Source organism: Gopherus flavomarginatus, chromosome 24 (genome assembly GCF_025201925.1).
Source record: "Gopherus flavomarginatus isolate rGopFla2 chromosome 24, rGopFla2.mat.asm, whole genome shotgun sequence".
Lineage (NCBI taxonomy): Eukaryota > Metazoa > Chordata > Testudines > Testudinidae > Gopherus > Gopherus flavomarginatus.
This window is the reverse complement of record NC_066640.1, coordinates 15,267,444-15,286,118: the sequence shown is the minus strand read 5'-3', so window position 1 is coordinate 15,286,118 and position 18,675 is coordinate 15,267,444. Positions and strand designations below refer to the sequence as shown.

Here is an 18,675-nt window from a genome sequence, read left to right as displayed (position 1 = left end):
CCCAACTCCTGCTGTTCCTCTGATGCTGATAAAACCATTGGCCTCCCAGCTGGACTTCCAAGTGCTTTGGAAATGTAAAGCATTCAATTACCTTGGAGCTGGCTCCAGCATAGAGGGTTCATTTCATTCCACCTGCTGCTGTAAACACCTCCGTTCCTGAGGGCCCTGCACCCTAGCCCCACAGGCTCCAGCTGCAGGAGAGGCTGGGGCTCACCATGCCTGTCAAACACCCAATGCATATGAAGAACTTATCACTGCGGGTCCTGGTGCAACACTAACAAAGGGTTGTGTTCTTGGGTGCGGTGCTCCTGGGGCAGAGGGGAATTCAGCTGCCCCTAGTGACAATCTCCTCCACCGGCTTGCAGAGTGCAAGGATGGAGCCCCTCTCGTGAGAGCCACCAACTCTAGAGAGAGAAGCTCCCGGGGCCAGAGCTGTAGGCCCAGCATGTGCCAATTAATAGATGTATGATGCTGGATGCCCTCTGCAAATGTTAACACGCTCCAGGGCACCATTCTAAGTTCTAGACACCTCGGTCATGGGCAAGCTTGAGCTCTGGTCAACCCTACTGTCCGAGGCCTCTTTCCCAGCCGTTTCCAGGCTGTGATCTGTGCAGCGCCGGCAGAAAGCTAGCAGGACAGGGCTGCTGCTTCCTTCTTGGGTTCAGCTGCGGAGCTTCTTTGGATTCACTCATAACCCTCCCGCTCTCCCTGCCCTGGGTGAGCAGTCACTGCAGGGTGGCTGGCCTGTGATCATGGCCAAGGGAGGTGGCATGTTTGTGATAGAGGACAGCGGTGGCCAGTTGACAGTGCATGCCTGTGGCTCGCCCAGAAAAGATGGAGGGGTCTGGCTGGCGGTGGTGGCGGCCATGCAGGTATTTGCAGGCTGGACTCGGCTCTCTGCAGGCCCTAGCTCTAAGGTCCAGGCCCCTCTGCTTGCGCAGAGCAGCGCAGCTGCATGGTTAACGCTGCACGTGCGGGGAGGTGGCTCGGAGGCGCTCTTTAGCTCTCTGCAACCGCAGCCCCTGAATTAAGCACCACAGCTCTCCAGACCAGCCCTTCCCAACTGAGCAGGGCCTCACAATGTACCAACCCAGCCCAGCTTGTCTGCCTCTGAGAAATGCTTCCACACACTCCACCCCAGCTGGGTGAAGAGGACTTGTTGGGATAAGCTCTTTCCCTGTGGGCTCTGGCTGAGGGCCAGGAACCCACTGATGCACAGACCTCGCTCTGGGCCATGATGCAGAGTGCTGCTTGCAGCTGAATCAGTTTAAGAACTTTTCTGGCCTTTTTCACCATAGTATGGGCATCCTGCAAGCTAGAATGCCATGTTGCAGTGACCCCCACGGCAGGCCAGCGCCACTGTGCCTGAGTTACAGAGGGGAACTGAGACAGAGAGGTTAAGTGACTAGCCCAAGGTCACCCAGGGAAGCTTTGGCACAGAACAAACTTGTACTCAGGGCTCCTGAATCCCATGTTAGTGCCCTGGGCACTCTCCTTCCTCTCCATTACGACGGCAGGGCTTGCAGCTGGGACAGGAGCCCATCCATTATTCCCCTGGCCAGCCTATAGCCTCATTTCTTTGCCTGCAGGAGGGGAGGGGCAGCCACTGCTTGGAGTACAAGGCCCGAGCTCTGCAGAGCCAGATCCCGCAGAAAGCCTCAGCGGGGCAAGACAGGCTCCATCCAACTCCTAGCTTTCCTAGATGGCCTCTGGAGCTTGCAGGAAAGAGGTGATGTGGAAAACACCTGCTGCTAGTGCCTGGAGGCAGGTTGCATGGGGTTGTGCTCCCCACCTGGTTAATGACTCAACTGTGTAGTAGCGAGACACCTCCAGCTTGGGCTTGTGAGCCTGGGAAGGAGAACTACCCCTTGCTGGGATTCACCCACCAACACCAGCAAGGCAGGACTCAGCGGGAACCGGCAGCTCAGAGACAGCACATCTTTTAAATTCTTATTTCCTTCCAGAAAACACAGAGAACCTGGCTCTGAATTGTGGAGGGAAAGCCTCAACCACGATGAGCTGTCAGCCATTCTCAGCAGCCTGATAGAGGCACATGGAACAATCTGAAATTTAGAAAGGAAAAGGAGGAGGAGGAGGATTCAAAGTGTATTTTTAGTTGCTTAACACAGCCCTGAAATATTTCTGCAGCCACTCCCTCCGGGCTGCAGGCTTCTCCTGTGTAACTATTCCTATGCTGTCTTCCAGCTGAGGGCACAGAAGTTATGAGTCAGAGCTGCTCAGAGTCAACAGAGAGCTGTTTACACTTTGCAAAATAAGAGTTCTGCTAAAGAGAGATCATGTGTTCCTAGTGTAAACACTTGCCCCATAAATACACACAACTGTATGTTTCAGAACAAGGGGTAGCCCTGGCCACACAGCTGGGCTGTGGAAAAAAGAATAATTGTATTTCAGGGAAAGGGAAACTCAGAGTCAATTGAGCCAGGAGAGAAAGGCGGGGGTGTGTGTGGAATAGCAGGTTCCACGGGACAGCCACCACCCTAAAGAGAAGAACTGCAGGCTCTTCAGAACACCTTGTCCAGTGAGCAAGGGGGAGCCGAGGAACAGGCTGACTGCCCACTTCTCCCTGTGGCTAATGTGGTTCCCCACCCCCATTGTGAGCAGACACTGCCATGTGTTTACTGCTCTGGCTGCATCCCAGCTTCATGAGCAAGTCTGACAATGTCCCTCCTTTGCTGCAGCTCCTGCCTCTTTCCCCCCATCCCACAGCTTTTCCTCACACTGCCATGGCCTCACTGTGACACTCTGAGACGGCTTTGTCACACCCTTTACACCCCCATTGCAAACAGGGGAAGAAGCTAGTTTGGATAGCAGGCAGGAAAGATGATACATGCACAGTAGAGATGTACATTGCTAACACATTACAGCTAGCCCTCCTGGACGGAACTGCTCCTTTGCAGAAGACAGGACATGCTAACACATTACAGCTAGCCCTCCTGGACGGAACTGCTCCTTTGCAGAAGACAGGACATGCATATACTGGGTAAGGCCTGAAATATTCCCAATGAGAAGTGAAAGGGGGCTGGGGAGGAGGAACTCCCCTGCTGTAATGAAATGCTAGCAGCCCTTCCCAATGACTTTACAGGGTTAAGCGTTTCAGGTCGTTAGGAGTCACCTAGAGTGGTTAGTGGGATGCTACTTTGAACCGAAGCCAAAAGGCTGCCTGTTGTAACTGTGCTGTGCCTGGCCAGAACAGACCTTCACTCCATATGGTAATGACACTAAGAACCACTCTTTGCAGCACTTGTTTCCTCTTTCACTGGGGCAGCTGCAGCACTTGAAGGCTCCTGGCTCGAGGCAGGGATGGGAAAGGGAGGGGAGTAGAACATTAAAGGGAAGAAACTGTTCGAGTGCTACAGTGACATTTATTTCCAAATGCAGCCCAGAGAGCAGGTCCCCATTTCCCTTTGCTTGGTCTCCGTGTCCTTGGCAAGAGGAGACTTGGCTGCATTTGAACCTTACTCACTGCTTTTGCTCCAAGGGATCAGAAGATCCTCAGACCCCAGTGATCAAACATAACCAATTAAAATATATAGTGGGGTTTAAAGATGGGCATTTTAGCCAGTCAATTGGGGCGGGTTTTTGTTTTAGTGATAACACTGATTTATAAAAAATTAACCAATTGTCTAAACAGAGACACAAAGTTCTTCACCAAGGCCCAGCTTTGTTGCAGACAGCAGGCAAGAGTCATTTTCTACAGGTTAACAATGAATTTATTCCACTCACAACTTAGCACCGGACTGGTTCAATAAAGAATTAAAAAGTGATATATAAAAGCATGTTCTTTGCTTGTTTGCTCTTGTTCAGAAGAGGTGACTGAGGGCATAACAGTGGACATGAACACAAACAGATACCCCTAAAAAGAAAATTGTGTTCTTACCAAGAGCTGAAGGGTAAGTTACCTGTAATATTTTTGGAAAAACAAAACAAACTACTTAAGTCTTTCAAGACAAGAAATAGCTGAGGCAAAAGTCTACAGCATCTACTTCCACACTAAATGTTTGAACAGGTCAGTACAGTGGTCCCCAACCTTTTCGTGTGGCGGGTGCCGGACAACTAGCTGCCAAGGAGCGTGGTCACCAGACAAGCAGCCACCGAAACACTGCCGAGAAGCAGCACCATCAAGAGGTGTTGCCACTGAAATGCCACCAAAAATCAGTGGCATTTTGGCGGCTGCTTGTCCGGCAGCCAGTAGGCGGGCACACAGATGCCCCGGTGGGTGCCATGGCACCCGCAGGCACCACGTTGGGGAGCCTTGGGTCACTAGATTATTCTAGGACTACTTCTCATTCAGGGAACATTACCACCTCTGGGACTGAAGACTGGGGAAAATCCTGGCACTGCTGAAGTCAATGGGGAAATCCTGTCCTCACTGAAGTCAACAGGGAATGTCCATTAACTTCAGCAGGGCCAGGATTTCCCCTTTTCCCCAGTGGCTCCAGGATAAAAACCTAAGCACAGATTCTTACAGGAGGCTTCGAAATGCCAGATATTGGTAATGAAATTAATCTCTACATGTCAAGCAAGAAGCAAGCCTGAGGGGGGGGAAAAAAAATCAGTCTTATTTCAAAAAAGTCAGTCTCCAGAGTGAGGTTAGGGTTAAAGACTAGTCAAAGCACATCCACCTCTTACCTCACTATTCAATCCTCTCTCAAATAAAGTAAAGTAATCTGAAGACTAAGTGGTGCATCGGCATTTCAACCCACTTACAAAGGAAAAGTTTCATCCACAGTCTTAAATTTCAAAAAAATAAAATAAAATAAATCAGTATTTGGGAAACTCACTTACAATGGAGAACTCGGAATAGCGCGTGCACATAAGCCACTGAGACACTCATTTTTAATTTAAGTGGTTATGACCCAGTGAATTACATATAGTGCAAAAAGAGCGGTTAGCCTCTTGGTACTAGTACCTCAGGACTTCCCAGTGTGAAGTTCACATACAGTAACAAAGCAGACAAAGCCAGGAATTAGTGATGTGATTTGAGAACCTGTAGTAGTAGGTTTATTATTTTCAGTTTTTAAATCACACAACCCAAGAGTGTTTTCCCCTTGGCCTATGGTCCAAGGCATGGTAGAGAGATACACAACTGCTTCATTAGAAACAGAGGGCTAGTTAAAAAAGGCGTTAAAAAAAAATGAATCTTTGAGACAGCTCTTAAGCAAAGATACAATGTCCTCAATTTTAGTTTTTCTAACTAAAATGTTTTGTGTATGCTACAGATGTAAAAAACATCCCAAATCTGGTTTCAAGTATAAAACAAAGAACAAAACCAAACTGTCCTCAAAATGTTTACACAAGTTCTTAAAACATACAAGGGACAACATTTTCGTGTGTATTAAAAATATAGTGAACCTGAAGAATTAAACAGAATGTAACTCTTCTCAGGAGAGAGTCTACTGAAGTCACCTCCTTTACCAAACTGAAAAGAGAATCCAAATCTTTCCAATTTATGGATTTACTGGCTAAAAAAGTGACAGCAATTACCCTAGCTTTACCAGCAGACTAGGATGTGAGGGGCTGACAAGGTGCATGATGATTCAGAGTTTGTTTAGCTTGATTAATTGAAGTTTAGAAATCTAACACCTTTATACACATGGCAATCCAGAGGTGACAAAGCCAGACAGCCTCCCAACACTGTCTCTGGCAAAGGTACAGAGTCTCATTGCTTTGCAGATTGTCTGCCTGGCTTCTTTTCCTGCTGCCCTCTTCCACTCCCTGGTATACCTCGGCCACGACCACCAAACACTCCTGGGAAAGAAGAGCAGTGAAAGAATAAATCAGTTGTAACCTCCAGCATATAATCTGGGTGCAATACAATCACATGCTTTGCCTGACTGGTAGACTCCTTTTCCATGGCTCTCAAATGAGGTGATAGAAGAACTTTAAAATCTACACTTCGCTAATCCACAACACCACCTTTTACAATCAACCATGTAACCTCTTCTCCTTTCAGCAGAGTACTGTCAGACCTCTCTCTGCAAAGACTGTTAGCAAGATACTCACTGCAGCAGTTACTTGTAGAATGCAGTAAGAACACAAATTAAAAGTTACGATTTTCAAAATAAGTGGTCCAGTACATTGATTTAAAAACTAGACCAATGTATCAGTCATTTAGTGAGATTAGAAAATTCTACTGTAGGCAAAAAAAAGACACCAACAAGGATGCAGAAATCAACATGATGGAGAAAGTGACTCACTTCAAAGATACGCCAGTTACAAAATGAGACAAGAGTATCCCGCTGTGTTATTACCTTGCCTATCTACCCATCAGACTTGCCTCAGTTCCACCCAGCGTACTGACCCAGAAAGCACTCAATTGGGCTGCTTTGGTCAGGGCATCAGCACCATGGAGCAGCCTTGTAGCGTAGCCCCAATTCCAGCTCTCTCCAGAGCACTGCTCACTAAGCTAAGCTAGTCCCAAATCGAGCTCCTCCGGACCAACCTTCAGGATTACTGTGGTGTGCTGGAGATAGGGGTGCTCTGGGATTCTCTCTGCTTACACCCCTGCACTGCAACCAGGCACAGCTGGCTCTAGAGCAGCAGCTCCCAACCTTCTTAAACTGTTGTGAAGGGACACCACACTCGCATGCCACTGGTGGGGCACGTACTAGTTTGGGGACTCGGCTCTACAGCCTGTCCATGCAGCTAGGCTCATTGCAGCCCACACACTGTTCAGGTGAGTAAACTTAGCCACACTGCTGGCCTGAAAGGAGGATCTGCCTCCTTCCCCCAAGCAGCTGAAGATGTGGACTACAGTGCCCCCTTCTGCTGGCCAGGAGCAAGAGACCAGGGATTGCTGAAAGGGTCATTCTTCGACATTAACGGTGCGCTCCATGATACCTTTGCTCCTGCCTGCTAGCTCCTTCGCAAACGGTGTTACCCCTTCTGTGCCGCAGTAACAAGAGCCTTTCTGCTGATAGCTAATTCTACAGCCACTCTATAAAATATCCCCGGAGCTAATTAAAGTTACATATCAAAGCAGCAGGGAACGCCTCTACCTCCAGTGGAGAAATCAACTCTGCTCTCCACCAGGTGGACACTGCGACGGAACAAGGCCTAGAGGAAATATTTCATGCAAACCACTGAATCCAGAACCAGCAATGCCAAGTGCTGTGGTCACCGGAGTGCAGGGAAGAGAAATAAAAGACACTTTCAGATTTCTAAAGGTCACTTTTGCATTTCGAAGGCTTTCAGAGGCTGAGCAAGAGCAGCAGAAATCCTAGCTTTGTTCCTCTGGGAGGAGACTGACATTCCTAGGGATGCTGCTTTTGCAAACAGAGTCCCCTTCACGAGCTTCCCAGTTCAAATCTGAAACTGTCAAACTCACTGCAACTCCTCGTGTGATCAGTACGATAGGAAATGGTTCTAGTGACAAGCCTTTAAGGCTGCTCCAGCCACATAACAGCCAATCTCTCTCTTCAGTAATTGGTGCACAGAGAGCTAGTTTTGTGTCACAGGTGGCCTAGGCCACCTCACATTTTGCTATAACAGAATAAACATGAGGTCCAGGAATGTCTTTAACAGAAGCTTCAGACCCTGGGCTCAAGAGCAACTCTTGGGCTAAGTAAGGAGCAGTACTGAGTGAATGCCACAGGTTTGACCAAAGCTGCAACTGGCCTCAAGGGTGGGAAACAAGCAGGAGGATAAGGAATGACCAACAATGCTAGGATCCTGGGGCTGGGACAACCCCTGTATGATCGTTGCAACCTCCATGGATTTCTAGAGTAGTTTTCAGGGGATCACCTTATAACAAAGCATGAAGCCTTCAAGTGCAAGGGTGAGAATGCTCCAAACATTCAGCAAGAGAAACAAAAAAAGTCAGCAGCTAGGTCTCTTACACGTAATGCAAAGACTTCCCAAAGGGATGGCCAGATGGGCTTCTCTTAAGCCTCACCTGAGCCATGCACTGGAAAAAGGCTGCCCTCCCCCACTGCAGTAATGGTCAGAACCCAACGCACATTCAGACAGAACATTCACTCGTTCCCTCAAAACGGATTTGCCGATGAAGCAGATAGCACAAACCTCATGTGAAGAGAGGGACAGAACAATTACATGAAAGGGCCACAGCTTATTTGGAAGGAGTCTGACACAGCCAAGTTCAGAGACTTACTTATTTGTTAAGCTCCTACCCAGCTCCAGTAAACAAAAAGGAACAGTTCCAGCCCTTCCCTTTGTATTCACCTGCCTCACAGGCATGTTTGTGAACTAGGCAAAGGACTTAATCCTCCTTAGCTGGCTCTTTTGCGAGAATCATTCCAATGTCTCACACCACACAGCACTATTAGTTTAAAATTGCGGAACAACAACAGTTACACCTACAAGAGATTTGCTTAGGACACAAGCCTAGGCACTCCACCGCAAGCAGAAGAGCAAACAGTACCATTACCTCGCCCGGCACCGCCACCTCCTCGGCCTTTCTGTTGTTTCTGCTGCTGCATGCCACCACGACCTCTGCCCTTTGACACCACCTCCTCCTTCACCATGTCAATGATTTCATCTGGGATACGCAAATATTTAATTGTGCTGCCGCGAATGTAACACTCTGGCATTCTCCAGAATTTGTCTCCGTCCTGTTGGGGAGAAGCACGTTAGGACAGAGCAGGTGCACATGTGCACTCTGACGTCTTTGGCTCAGAAATGTCTACGTCACTTTGAAAATTTTACCACTTATTAATTGTCAGCATAAATAGTTCCTCTAATACAAATACACCCCTTGGCTTGGAGGTGGGGGTTGCAGGGGGCATTGTACATCTGCCACTACAGTTTTAACATCACTTGTGGGATAAATCACACAATATTAAAAGTCCACAAAGTCTGAGTTAAGGTGGAGGGTAAAATCCTTACATCTACTGAGCACTAGGAGGGACTGAAAGTGTACACAGGACTAAGGCAAACTAAAAACTACTACTTAGAAAGCAGACTCAAAGGCAACAAGAAACATGACTTCCTCACCAGAGGCATATCTGCAACAGGAGATTTCAGCTCCGAGAACATGGGAGATCACCCACCCATTTTACCCTATTGGGCCTATTAATGTGGCACCTTTAGAGGAGCCCAACAGAGCAGAAAGAATGCAGGGGCAGGGTGGCCACCAGACACACATCTCAGAGGGAACAGGTCCCTCCAGGAGGAAGTGGCTCTGAAAAGCAGGTTTAAGATTCTGTGTTATGGGGCTGCCCTTTGTGAAGCGAGTTGCAGAACCTTCCAATTCTGCAGTGGACAAAACCCTGTTAGAACATTCGCCCTTAAGTGATGGATGAAATGGCGAGGAGGAGGGAAATCAGAGAGTGTCTGAGCTGACCAGTAACCCACAGACTGACCCATGATGCAGTCGGGAGAAGGGAAGAAGAGAGCCTCCCCTGCCTTTTGCTAACTTATGCTAGACAGACAGACAGCAGCCATCAAAAAGGGCCTTTCACCACTGAAACAGCTCATAGGTTTGTCCCACATGGGGTTTTTCACAGATAGCCCCCTGTGCGGACACTTACTCTGCAATAAGGGTGCCTTGCTCTCGTTTAGCTTACCGTTTCCCCCCACCCTCAGCCTTGGATCTTCCTAACTGGACTTGGGCTCAAAATACAGGAAACGACTGAGCCAGTCTCCCTTCACTTCCTTGTTTCTGTACTCAGAGAAGTTAAACTAGTTAAAGTTTGTTTGAGCCAGATCCCAGATACAGTCCCATGCCATCTAGTGGCCATTGCCATTAACACCATTCAGCTAACCAGAGATCAGCAGGGTCAGCTGAGGCCTGCTTGACTGTATCCTGGGTGTATTTTTCTAAGTCTGGGCTTGTCTACTGATGTTTTTCTATTGCCTAACTGGCAGCCAGGCAGGATGAGCCACACCCACCATGTAGGTGTAACCCAGCCAGGCATGCGTCCAGTTGTGTAGCACTCTATGGGCTCACTCTGACCACTACAAGCTTCTTTGCGGTGCCATGGGAGGGACGAACATTGGAAACCTTTTTGCCCTCAACCAGGTGCTCTAACAGCTAACTGTACTCCAGGCTTTACCTGTCGCCAGCGTCCTTTCCAAAGCATCAGACGCCACCTAACTCCAATTTAATATAGGTAAAAAACAGATTCCAGTTCTCTTAAACAAAAACAGTTTCAGACACAGGAAGGAAGAAGAAAGTCAAAACATTAAGCAGAACATGATCACGGTTACATTAGCGTCTAGGAAAGGTGCACAAAGATTGGCTCTAAGCCAGCAATCTCCAAACTTTTCAGGGTCATGCCCCCTACCCCCACCAGAGCAGGGCAGTAGGGTGGGTTGCAGCTGGGGCCAGGAATGGAGCCATGGCTAGTGGCAGAGGCTGGAACCAAGGGGGTGGCGCTACCTCCCCATCCTCTGTAGGGCTGCCCGGGTTGAGCCTCTGCTCTAAGCTCTGTCACATAGCATGCATGGTTAACCAAGGTGGAACCTTTGTATATCAGACAACCCTGACTCAACAGCAGGCTATTATCAGTTCAGATTCAGTCTCTGTGGAAGTCTCCACAATGCCTCCTCCCACTTCTCTTCCTGAGCCCTATCTCTTCTTGATTTGGAAATGGGGCACTTACTCCGTAGCATACATTTCCTCCCGTTGCCCAGCCTGGTTCATTTTGGTTCCTGTGATTCCCTGCAAAACTGTTTTTCCTCACTGGTGTTTGACCATTTTTGGTTCTATGCCTTTGGTGGCAAGTACACAAACATTTATTTGCATTTAAGAGAAGGTCCTCCTCACTTCTGCATAGACATTAAACACTATGACCGAGCATAATGTATGAACACCATGTCAATGGGAACAGCTCAAACAGGCTAGTTCTTACCAACCATCTCTCAAAAGCAATAACCCACTAAATAGAGAACATAGAATGATGGCCAGGCAGCAGCACTCCGACAGCCAGAGTAAGACGGGGGGGTTCCGAGCATGGGGCACCCGACAGTGTAACCTAAAATAGCCAACCTTACCCTTGATGTGCAGATGACTTCTCTTAGGTTGATATTCATCCAGTTATCGCAACTCACTAGGTGACCGTTGTACGTTTCACCATTTTTCAATTCCACCAACTGAGACACAATGGAGAAAGTCAAATACAATAAACCAGCAACTGTGACATTCTCAAGAGCAGACAATATTTGAATCAATTACCCCTTAAGAGCGTATATGGGCAAGAGAAGTGCAGTCACAGTGCAAGACTGTACAAGAGGAAGTGAACTTCCAAATCAGTGTATATGCTACAATTTAGGCAATAAACAAGACACGCAAAGAAGTATATCCACCCCACATTACATGCACATAGAACAGCTACCTCCTCTCCTGTTAATGGGAGTTGTACAGGAACAGGGAGAATAAAACCTGAGCTGTACTAGGAACTTGTTTTTGCTACTCAAGCTTTAGGACAAAAGGCTGCTACTACACTCTAATCACACCTCAGAATTCTAGTGGCCCTGCTTGTGTTATTACCTGCAACCTGAATTGAATTGAAAAGGACACACTCTCTACAGGACAAGGACAGCTGTGTGTCCAGCACCACTTTGGCCCTGATCCACTTGGCAGCAGTGACTTGCAGTTGTGCCAAATTGCTTGCACTTTTTGACACTAGGCGTTCCTGCCCACAGGGAACTGTACTGGGACCACCAGGTTCACTGAATTTAAATACTTCGAGTTACATTTTAACGTAACCAAGAGACTGTTTTCCTCCACTGCTTGGGGCCATTTAGACCCAAGTCAGTAAGACACACGAAGAGGTATAGACACAGAAACCAGAGGGTAGGAGACCCACTCAGAGACCACCACCACCACCCCAATAAAATAAAAAGGAGAGGAAAGAGAAAACAGGATGAATAAGAGTGCTACTGGGACAAACTATCTGGACCCTAAGTTTTGTGAGCCTCTTCCATCTTCCCCCACTTACCCTGAAAAGGTGAGGAAAATGTCCCCAAAACACAAAAAAGAAAAGTTAAGTCTAGGCAAGCGCCAAACGATGCTGCATGAGATCTGCATTTGTGTAGCATCTGTTCTGTTCTCTCCGCAAACGAGTTTTGCTAACAGAATTTTAGATTTTTATCTTCTGCATTCCAGTAGCACTCACAACATGCCTGATCTCTCACATACATACAAAGATGCAGATTCTGCTCACAATCAAAGACAAACATACAAAGGAATTAAAAAAACAGTCAGCAGAGTTGGATAATAAGCACCAGCTGCCCTATCTACCTGTCTACACAGCCATAATTACTTGACTAATTCTTGTGTTAATTTTTTAACAGTGACCAGGCAGTGACTACTATAGGCTCTAACATTCACATACAGACTGCCTTTCTACCATAAAGGTACTTGGGATATTATTGCGCTAGCAGTTCCACAATAGCTGCAATGCCCTTAGAAAGCTCTGGGCAGTAGTTGCTGCACAAACACACTACATGCTTTGTTAAGTTACATGACTATCAGTTTTAAATTACAAAAAAAGACGAGGGACAGCCCAAAGACTCGCCTTTAAAACAGTGAGACTTCTGTTACATTGAGAGTGGTGAAAAATGCACCTGATGCTCCTTAGTATCTCTGCTATGTCTGATTCTAACCTTATTTCATAAAAAGTCATTCACAAGATTTGGAAGGTTTACTTTACACTAAGTTAATAAGAGAACGAAAAAAGGGCCACCACACTACATTCTGGCTGCAGCATATGGAAGATACAGAAAACACATCTAAGGCACCTCACTTCTTTAGAGCTTCCAAATTCACCTCCCTACCAGCCAACACAGAGATGCTGATCTGGTGACCGAAGAAGCTTTATAGGGATTGCAAGCATTGCTTGTAGGAAATATCCTTGTTACTCACCATAGGGTGGTTCTGTGCAGTCTTCAACAGGGATAAAGGAAGCTAGAACAAAAGGAAAGAGGGTAAGCCTGAGAAACATGTCAGCAAAATAGAGGATAAAACAGTCCATTTACAGACCGACTTATTTTAGCCATGAATTTACTACCAAGCACAAGATGACTCTGTTTCACTTTGCAGGGAGGAGTAAGACCCATTTTTCCAGATATATGCTACATGAGCTCCTACCACTCAAATTTACCTTTGAGCTCAGGTAAAACACAGCAGGACCAGTCTCTCACCCAGACACTCCCTCCCCCGCGAACAGCACCACATGCCAGGCGCAACCAAGCCACAAACCGCTAGTGCCTCCAGCATCTATCACACCACAGCCCCGCACGCTGACCTGCCCGGTGCATTATCACAGTAGCCTCTAAGAGCCCACAGTGCTAGGAGCTGTACATTTCAGTGGTTCAGGTGTATAACAGTAGCACCCAGGACCCCTCCAGCCACAGCCCAGGGCCCCAGTATGCTGGGGAGTGTACGCTATTAGGTGTACTACGGTAGTGCCGCACAGCCCCTGGGTCAGGACTCCCCTGGACTAGGCGCTGCCCGCTATTAGGTGTATTACGGTACCGCTTGGGCAGCCCTGCGCCAGGGCCACGCGCCTTCCTCTTCCCTCACCCCCGACTCACCATCCTCCCGCTCCGGCCGCGTGCGCCTCGCCGCTCAAACCGCCTCCGCTGCGGCCCCGCGCCAATAAACTCCGAGCTAACCCGGGGCCAGCCCACTCCTCAGCGAGAGCCGCAAAGCGACAGCCGCCGTTTTACGACGGTGCCGCAAAGGGCGGCGGCGCAAAGGCAGGAATGGCGCGGGACGCCCGCATTACCCACAATCCCCCGCGCCTCCAGGAGCCGGCATTACCCACAATCCCCGGTGTGGCGGTCCCGCGAGGGAGGGGTTGTCAAACGGTGGCGCTGGTCACGTGACCCCCGTTCCCGCCGCGAGCCTCGGCGTGTCACGTCCCCTTGTAAATTAAACACTTGGTTCTAGATTTAGCACTGGAGGCAAAGCAGGGTTTGGGGGGAGGCTGACCGCTCGCGACCCCCAGATGCCCTGCCCCTGCTAGACTGGTGGGGCTCCGTCCAGCTCCACGTGGGCTGCTCTCCACTGGAAGCCCTGGTGTGTACAAGTTGCTGGCTGACCCCATTGTCTAAGCATCTCGGTTCCCAGCCCTGCTTAGAGATCTAATCAACACAGCAGTTACAATTGTGGCAGTCAACCACAGCTCCTCTGATGGAGATGAGCCATCACTGGCAACCATGAGAAACTTCAATCATCTCTCCCATCTCCTTCTTTTCTCGTTTTCCTTCCAGTCCTGTCTATGCCAGTGTTTACAGGCACTATTCTTAGCAACTGGGCTCTGGGCAGGTGCAGAAGTCCACCTTCTCAGAGCTTATTGCAGGACTCGGGCCTAAATTTCCTAGTGTTCATCCAGCCTTCCTATCGCCTCTCCTCCCATTCCCCTGAATATTAGCCATACAATACTGCATTTTAGTAGCAGGTGCACAATCTAGAAACCCAGAACGAAGAAATATGCCCCCTAGCGTCCATTTCTCTTTCATTTTAAAACATTAGATTACGTAATTGGGTGAGTAATGCTACCCCAAAACCTTCACTTCCATGACTGACACAGGGTCAGGTGAAAATTGGACACACTGCATCCCTTTAGTTCGAGGGCTGTGCATACATTCTGCATACACTCATTTGGCAAAGCTGCTTTATTAGCATATCTCACAGTGAACAATTTAGCCCCTTTATTTATTTATTGGAACAGTATTAGCAACTTTCTGTTTACTGTGAATGCATTTGGCCAGTCTCAATAAGTGATGTTTAACCATGTTAAATAGGTGTGAAATTATAAGCCTATACATTAAAACACAGAAGCTATCAAATGAAGGTCTAGTGTGCATGAAATACAGTAAATATATTTTTCTTATTGTATTATTCCCAGTATCATATTTTATTTTATTACATATTTTCAGACTTATTTCTATCTTTAATGGCCTGTTCTCTTCATCAAAACCATCACTTAATTGGGAAAATATGTTGTCCAACTAAAAGTCCCCAATGAGAAACTTCTCCTCTACTGTACACCACCCTAAATATGTATTTGTTTGGCAGGTGGTCTGCAAAACTTGTAAAAATGCAAACTGTTGATACAGTGTCCGTTTTCAGAATTAACAACAGTATCATGGAAGTCTCTTTCCAGTAAATATTTATAAAGGTTTATACTATAGCTTAATAAATACCCATGGATAAATGACAAAAATCTGATCAAGAAAACCACAGTGGGTTTTCCTTTTGCATAATAAAAGCCTGACAAAGCAAGATGCTGAGCTTATGGGAGTCAAGAATGCTCAGTACCTGCAAAATTTATAAAAACCAAAACTTCCTTGTTATTTCAAAAAGATTGTGAATCAAAGCCTTGGGGAATAAAACCAAGATTGAAGCAAGCTGACCTGGAGAGAGAAGGGGGGTGAGCAGCTCCATGGTCAGCCAAAGCTAAATTATGTTTCCCACTGCTCCACCATGAAACTTTCACTGTAGCAACCAAAAGATTACGTTGGACTTTGGAAAGAACGAGATGTAGCCTGCAAAGCTAGTCAGCGTGAATCCCATTATTACATTAAACTGTATTTCCATTGAGGTTTATTTTATTATACTCATGGCTAGGCTGCTATAACTGGCTGGCATGGTTCACCTGTCCCCGATGCCTGCCCCTTTTGCAGTGAGGGAGACCCTAGCACACGCCTACCTTGAGTGCACCAGGTTGCAGCCCCTCTTCCAGCTCCTCCTGGACTTACTTTTGCATTTTTGGCTGCACTTCTCGCCCCATCTTCTCATATATGCACACCTCATCCATGGCCCCACAAAGTCATGGCAAGTCCTTGTCAACCTCCTCCTAGCAATGGCCAAAGTGGCCATCTAGAACACCAGGGAGAGGATGTTGACTGACAGGCTGCTCTGCGACTGTGGGACCTATTTCCGATCCTCTCTCCACTCATGTATCCATGCAGAGTTCCTCTGGGCAGCATCCGCTGGCTCCCTTGCCATGTTCAGCAGGCACTGTCCGGGGTTCTCTGGGTGTCCCTGTCAGGTTCCCTACTTTTGACCCTTTGACCCTCACATCTGTCCTTTTTTTTTTTGTTGTTCCCTGTATTTAATTGAGTCCCAGGCTCAGTGGATCCTCCCGGTAGGCTAGGGGAGGGTCCTTTAGCCATGAGTGGGCTTCTGCCCACCCACTTCCCCGAACCCAACAGGATGGTTCACCCAAAACACCCCACCTGGTTTGCAGGTATTGATCCTACAGCTAAAGGGTTAAGCGGGCTGTACTGACTCACTGAGGCAGCTGGCTCACTTCCCACCAGCATATAAGGAAAGTAAGAGTGACACTTTTTTTCTTTCAAAGAGGTGGTTTAGTATGTGAGCAAAGCAGTCCTGATGTAAGATCCCCCACCAACAGGCAAGTCTAGGTAAATGTTTGAGGGGAACTTTATTAAATTCTTTGTAATAAAGGTAAAACCCCGAGGGGATGACTTCGCTTTACAGTATGGACTTTGGAATGTGGCTTAGAGTAGGCTGAGAAAGGCATATCCAGGCCTATCAGTGTGATATGTGGGTGCATTTTACATGGCTTATGAAGGTTTATTCCCCTCTCCTAATAAGACTGATCATGTTCCCCTTTAATTTTAAAGAAAGGGACTTAACATTTAGCCAACCAACCAATTCAGGACTTAAAATTCCTTGGATTGCTTGGACAGAGACAGTTTGTATTTCTTCCTAAAAGTTGTGACCATGGTAATTTCCTTATGGTTACAAAAACTGAACTTCAGCACAAACAGATGGATAAATATTCAAGAATTTACCTCCAAATGCAATCAATGACTAGGTGGTGTCACATCATATAGCACAGCAGTAGGGTGATCAGACAGCAAATGTGAAAAATCGGGACACAGGGTGGGGGGTAATAGGAACCTATATAAGAAAAAGACCCAAAAATCAGGACTGTCCCTGTAAAATCAGGACATCTGGTCACCCTACACAGCAGTAATAGCAGACCCTGTTGTTACTGTAATTCCCAGATTCTAGTACAGGGGTGAGGAAGGGGAAGCTCAGAACAAAGCAAAACTGGATCTGATGAGAATATCCAACCTTGCTAGTGGTCACCCCAAAAATCACTCAACTCCATTACATGTATACAGACCTTTCTGCTGGTTCAGGTTATGTTTCATCCTTTATAGCCAAGACAAACCCTTGGATTCCAGTAACTGGCTGTTTTCAAACTCCCTGGCGTGTATGGAAATCAAATAGCAGCTCAAAGCAGCATTTTTAGTGCCTTCCTTGTTAAACTCTTAGTTATGCAATTGCTAGTGGTAAGATGTTGTTAAACTAAAGGTACTGGAAGGATGAGGGGAACATGCAGTGAAGTTACCAGTGCACTCTGTACCACTGCTTATCAGCATTCCAGTTGGCAGGAAAAGCAAGAGAGTTCAAATTCATTCACAAGGCCCGTTTGGGATTTCATCACGAGAAGCTCAAAGGTTCAAGTCCATTGGAAGAGCACATCACAAGGTGTGCCTGGGCCAACGCTGAAATCAGGAGGGGGCAATCTTAACCTGCTAGGGCCATAGGGCTGAGTGTGGAATCAGGCTGTGTAGGGTGTCTCAGCCCTGGGGGCTGGAGAAAAGGGGGGGCGCTCAGCCCTGGGGGCTGGAGAGAAGGGGGGGGTTTGGCCCTGGGGCTATAGAGAAGAGGGGGCGCTCGGCCCTGGGGGCTGGAGAGAAGAGGGGGGCGCTCGGCCCTGGGGGCTATAGAGAAGAGGGGGGGCTCGGCCCTGGGGCTATAGAGAAGAGGGGGGGCTCGGCCCTGGGGGCTATAGAGAAGAGGGGGGGCTCGGCCCTGGGGGCTATAGAGGAGGGGAGGTTCGGCCCTGGGGCTACAGAGAAGAGGGGGGGCTCCGGCCCTGGGGCTGGAGAGAAGAGGGGGGGCTCGGCCCTGGGGCTGGAGAGAAGAGGGGGGGCTCGGCCCTGGGGGCTATAGAGAAGAGGGGGGGCTCGGCCCTGGGGCTATAGAGAAGGGGGGGGCTCAGCCCTGGCGCTGGAGAGAAGGGGGAGTTCGGCCCTGGGGCTATAGAGAAGAGGGGGCGCTCAGCCCTGGGGGCTGGAGAGAAGGGGGGGCTCGGCCCTGGGGCTATAGAGAAGAGGAAGGGCTCGGCCCTGGGGGCTATAGAGGAGGGGGGGTTCGGCCCTGGGGCTATAGAGAAGAGGGGGGGCTCCGGCCCTGGGGGCTATAGAGAAGAGGAGGGGCTCGGCCCTGGGGGCTATAGAGAAGGAGGGGGGGTTCGGCCCTGGGGCTATAGAGAAGAGGGGGGGCTCCGGCCCTGGGGGCTATAGAGAAGAGGAGGGGCTCGGCCCTGGGGGCTATAGAGAAGGAGGGGTGGTTCGGCCCTGGGGCTATAGAGAAGAGGGGGCGCTCGGCCCTGAGGGCTGGAGAGAAGAGGGGGGCGCTCGGCCCTGGGGCTGGAGAGAAGGGGGGGCTCGGCCCTGGGGCTATAGAGAAGAGGGGGGGCTCGGCCCTGGGGCTATAGAGAAGAGAGGGGGCTCGGCTCTGGGGCTGGAGAGAAGGGGGGCGCTCGGCCCTGGGGGCTGGAGAGAAGGGGGGCGCTCGGCCCTGGGGCTATAGAGAAGAGGGGGGGCTCGGCCCTGGGGCTATAGAGAAGAGGGGGGGCTCGGCCCTGGGGCTATAGAGAAGAGGGGGCGCTCGGCCCTGGGGGCTGGAGAGAAGGGGGG

The 18,675-nt window shown here is 48.7% G+C and overlaps 1 protein-coding gene across 1 annotated transcript; it reads right to left on the bottom strand.

Moving 5' to 3' along the window:
- Window positions 1–4,987: 4,987 nt before the first annotated feature.
- Window positions 4,988–13,657, bottom strand: LSM4 (LSM4 homolog, U6 small nuclear RNA and mRNA degradation associated). Its single transcript, XM_050934314.1, has 5 exons — window positions 13,519–13,657; window positions 12,848–12,889; window positions 10,975–11,073; window positions 8,408–8,591; window positions 4,988–5,769 (listed from the first exon to the last, which is right to left on the bottom strand). Exons 1-5 carry the CDS (start codon window positions 13,519–13,521, stop codon window positions 5,681–5,683), a joined length of 417 nt encoding a protein of 138 aa, XP_050790271.1. The 5' UTR covers window positions 13,522–13,657; the 3' UTR covers window positions 4,988–5,680.
- Window positions 13,658–18,675: the final 5,018 nt, after the last annotated feature.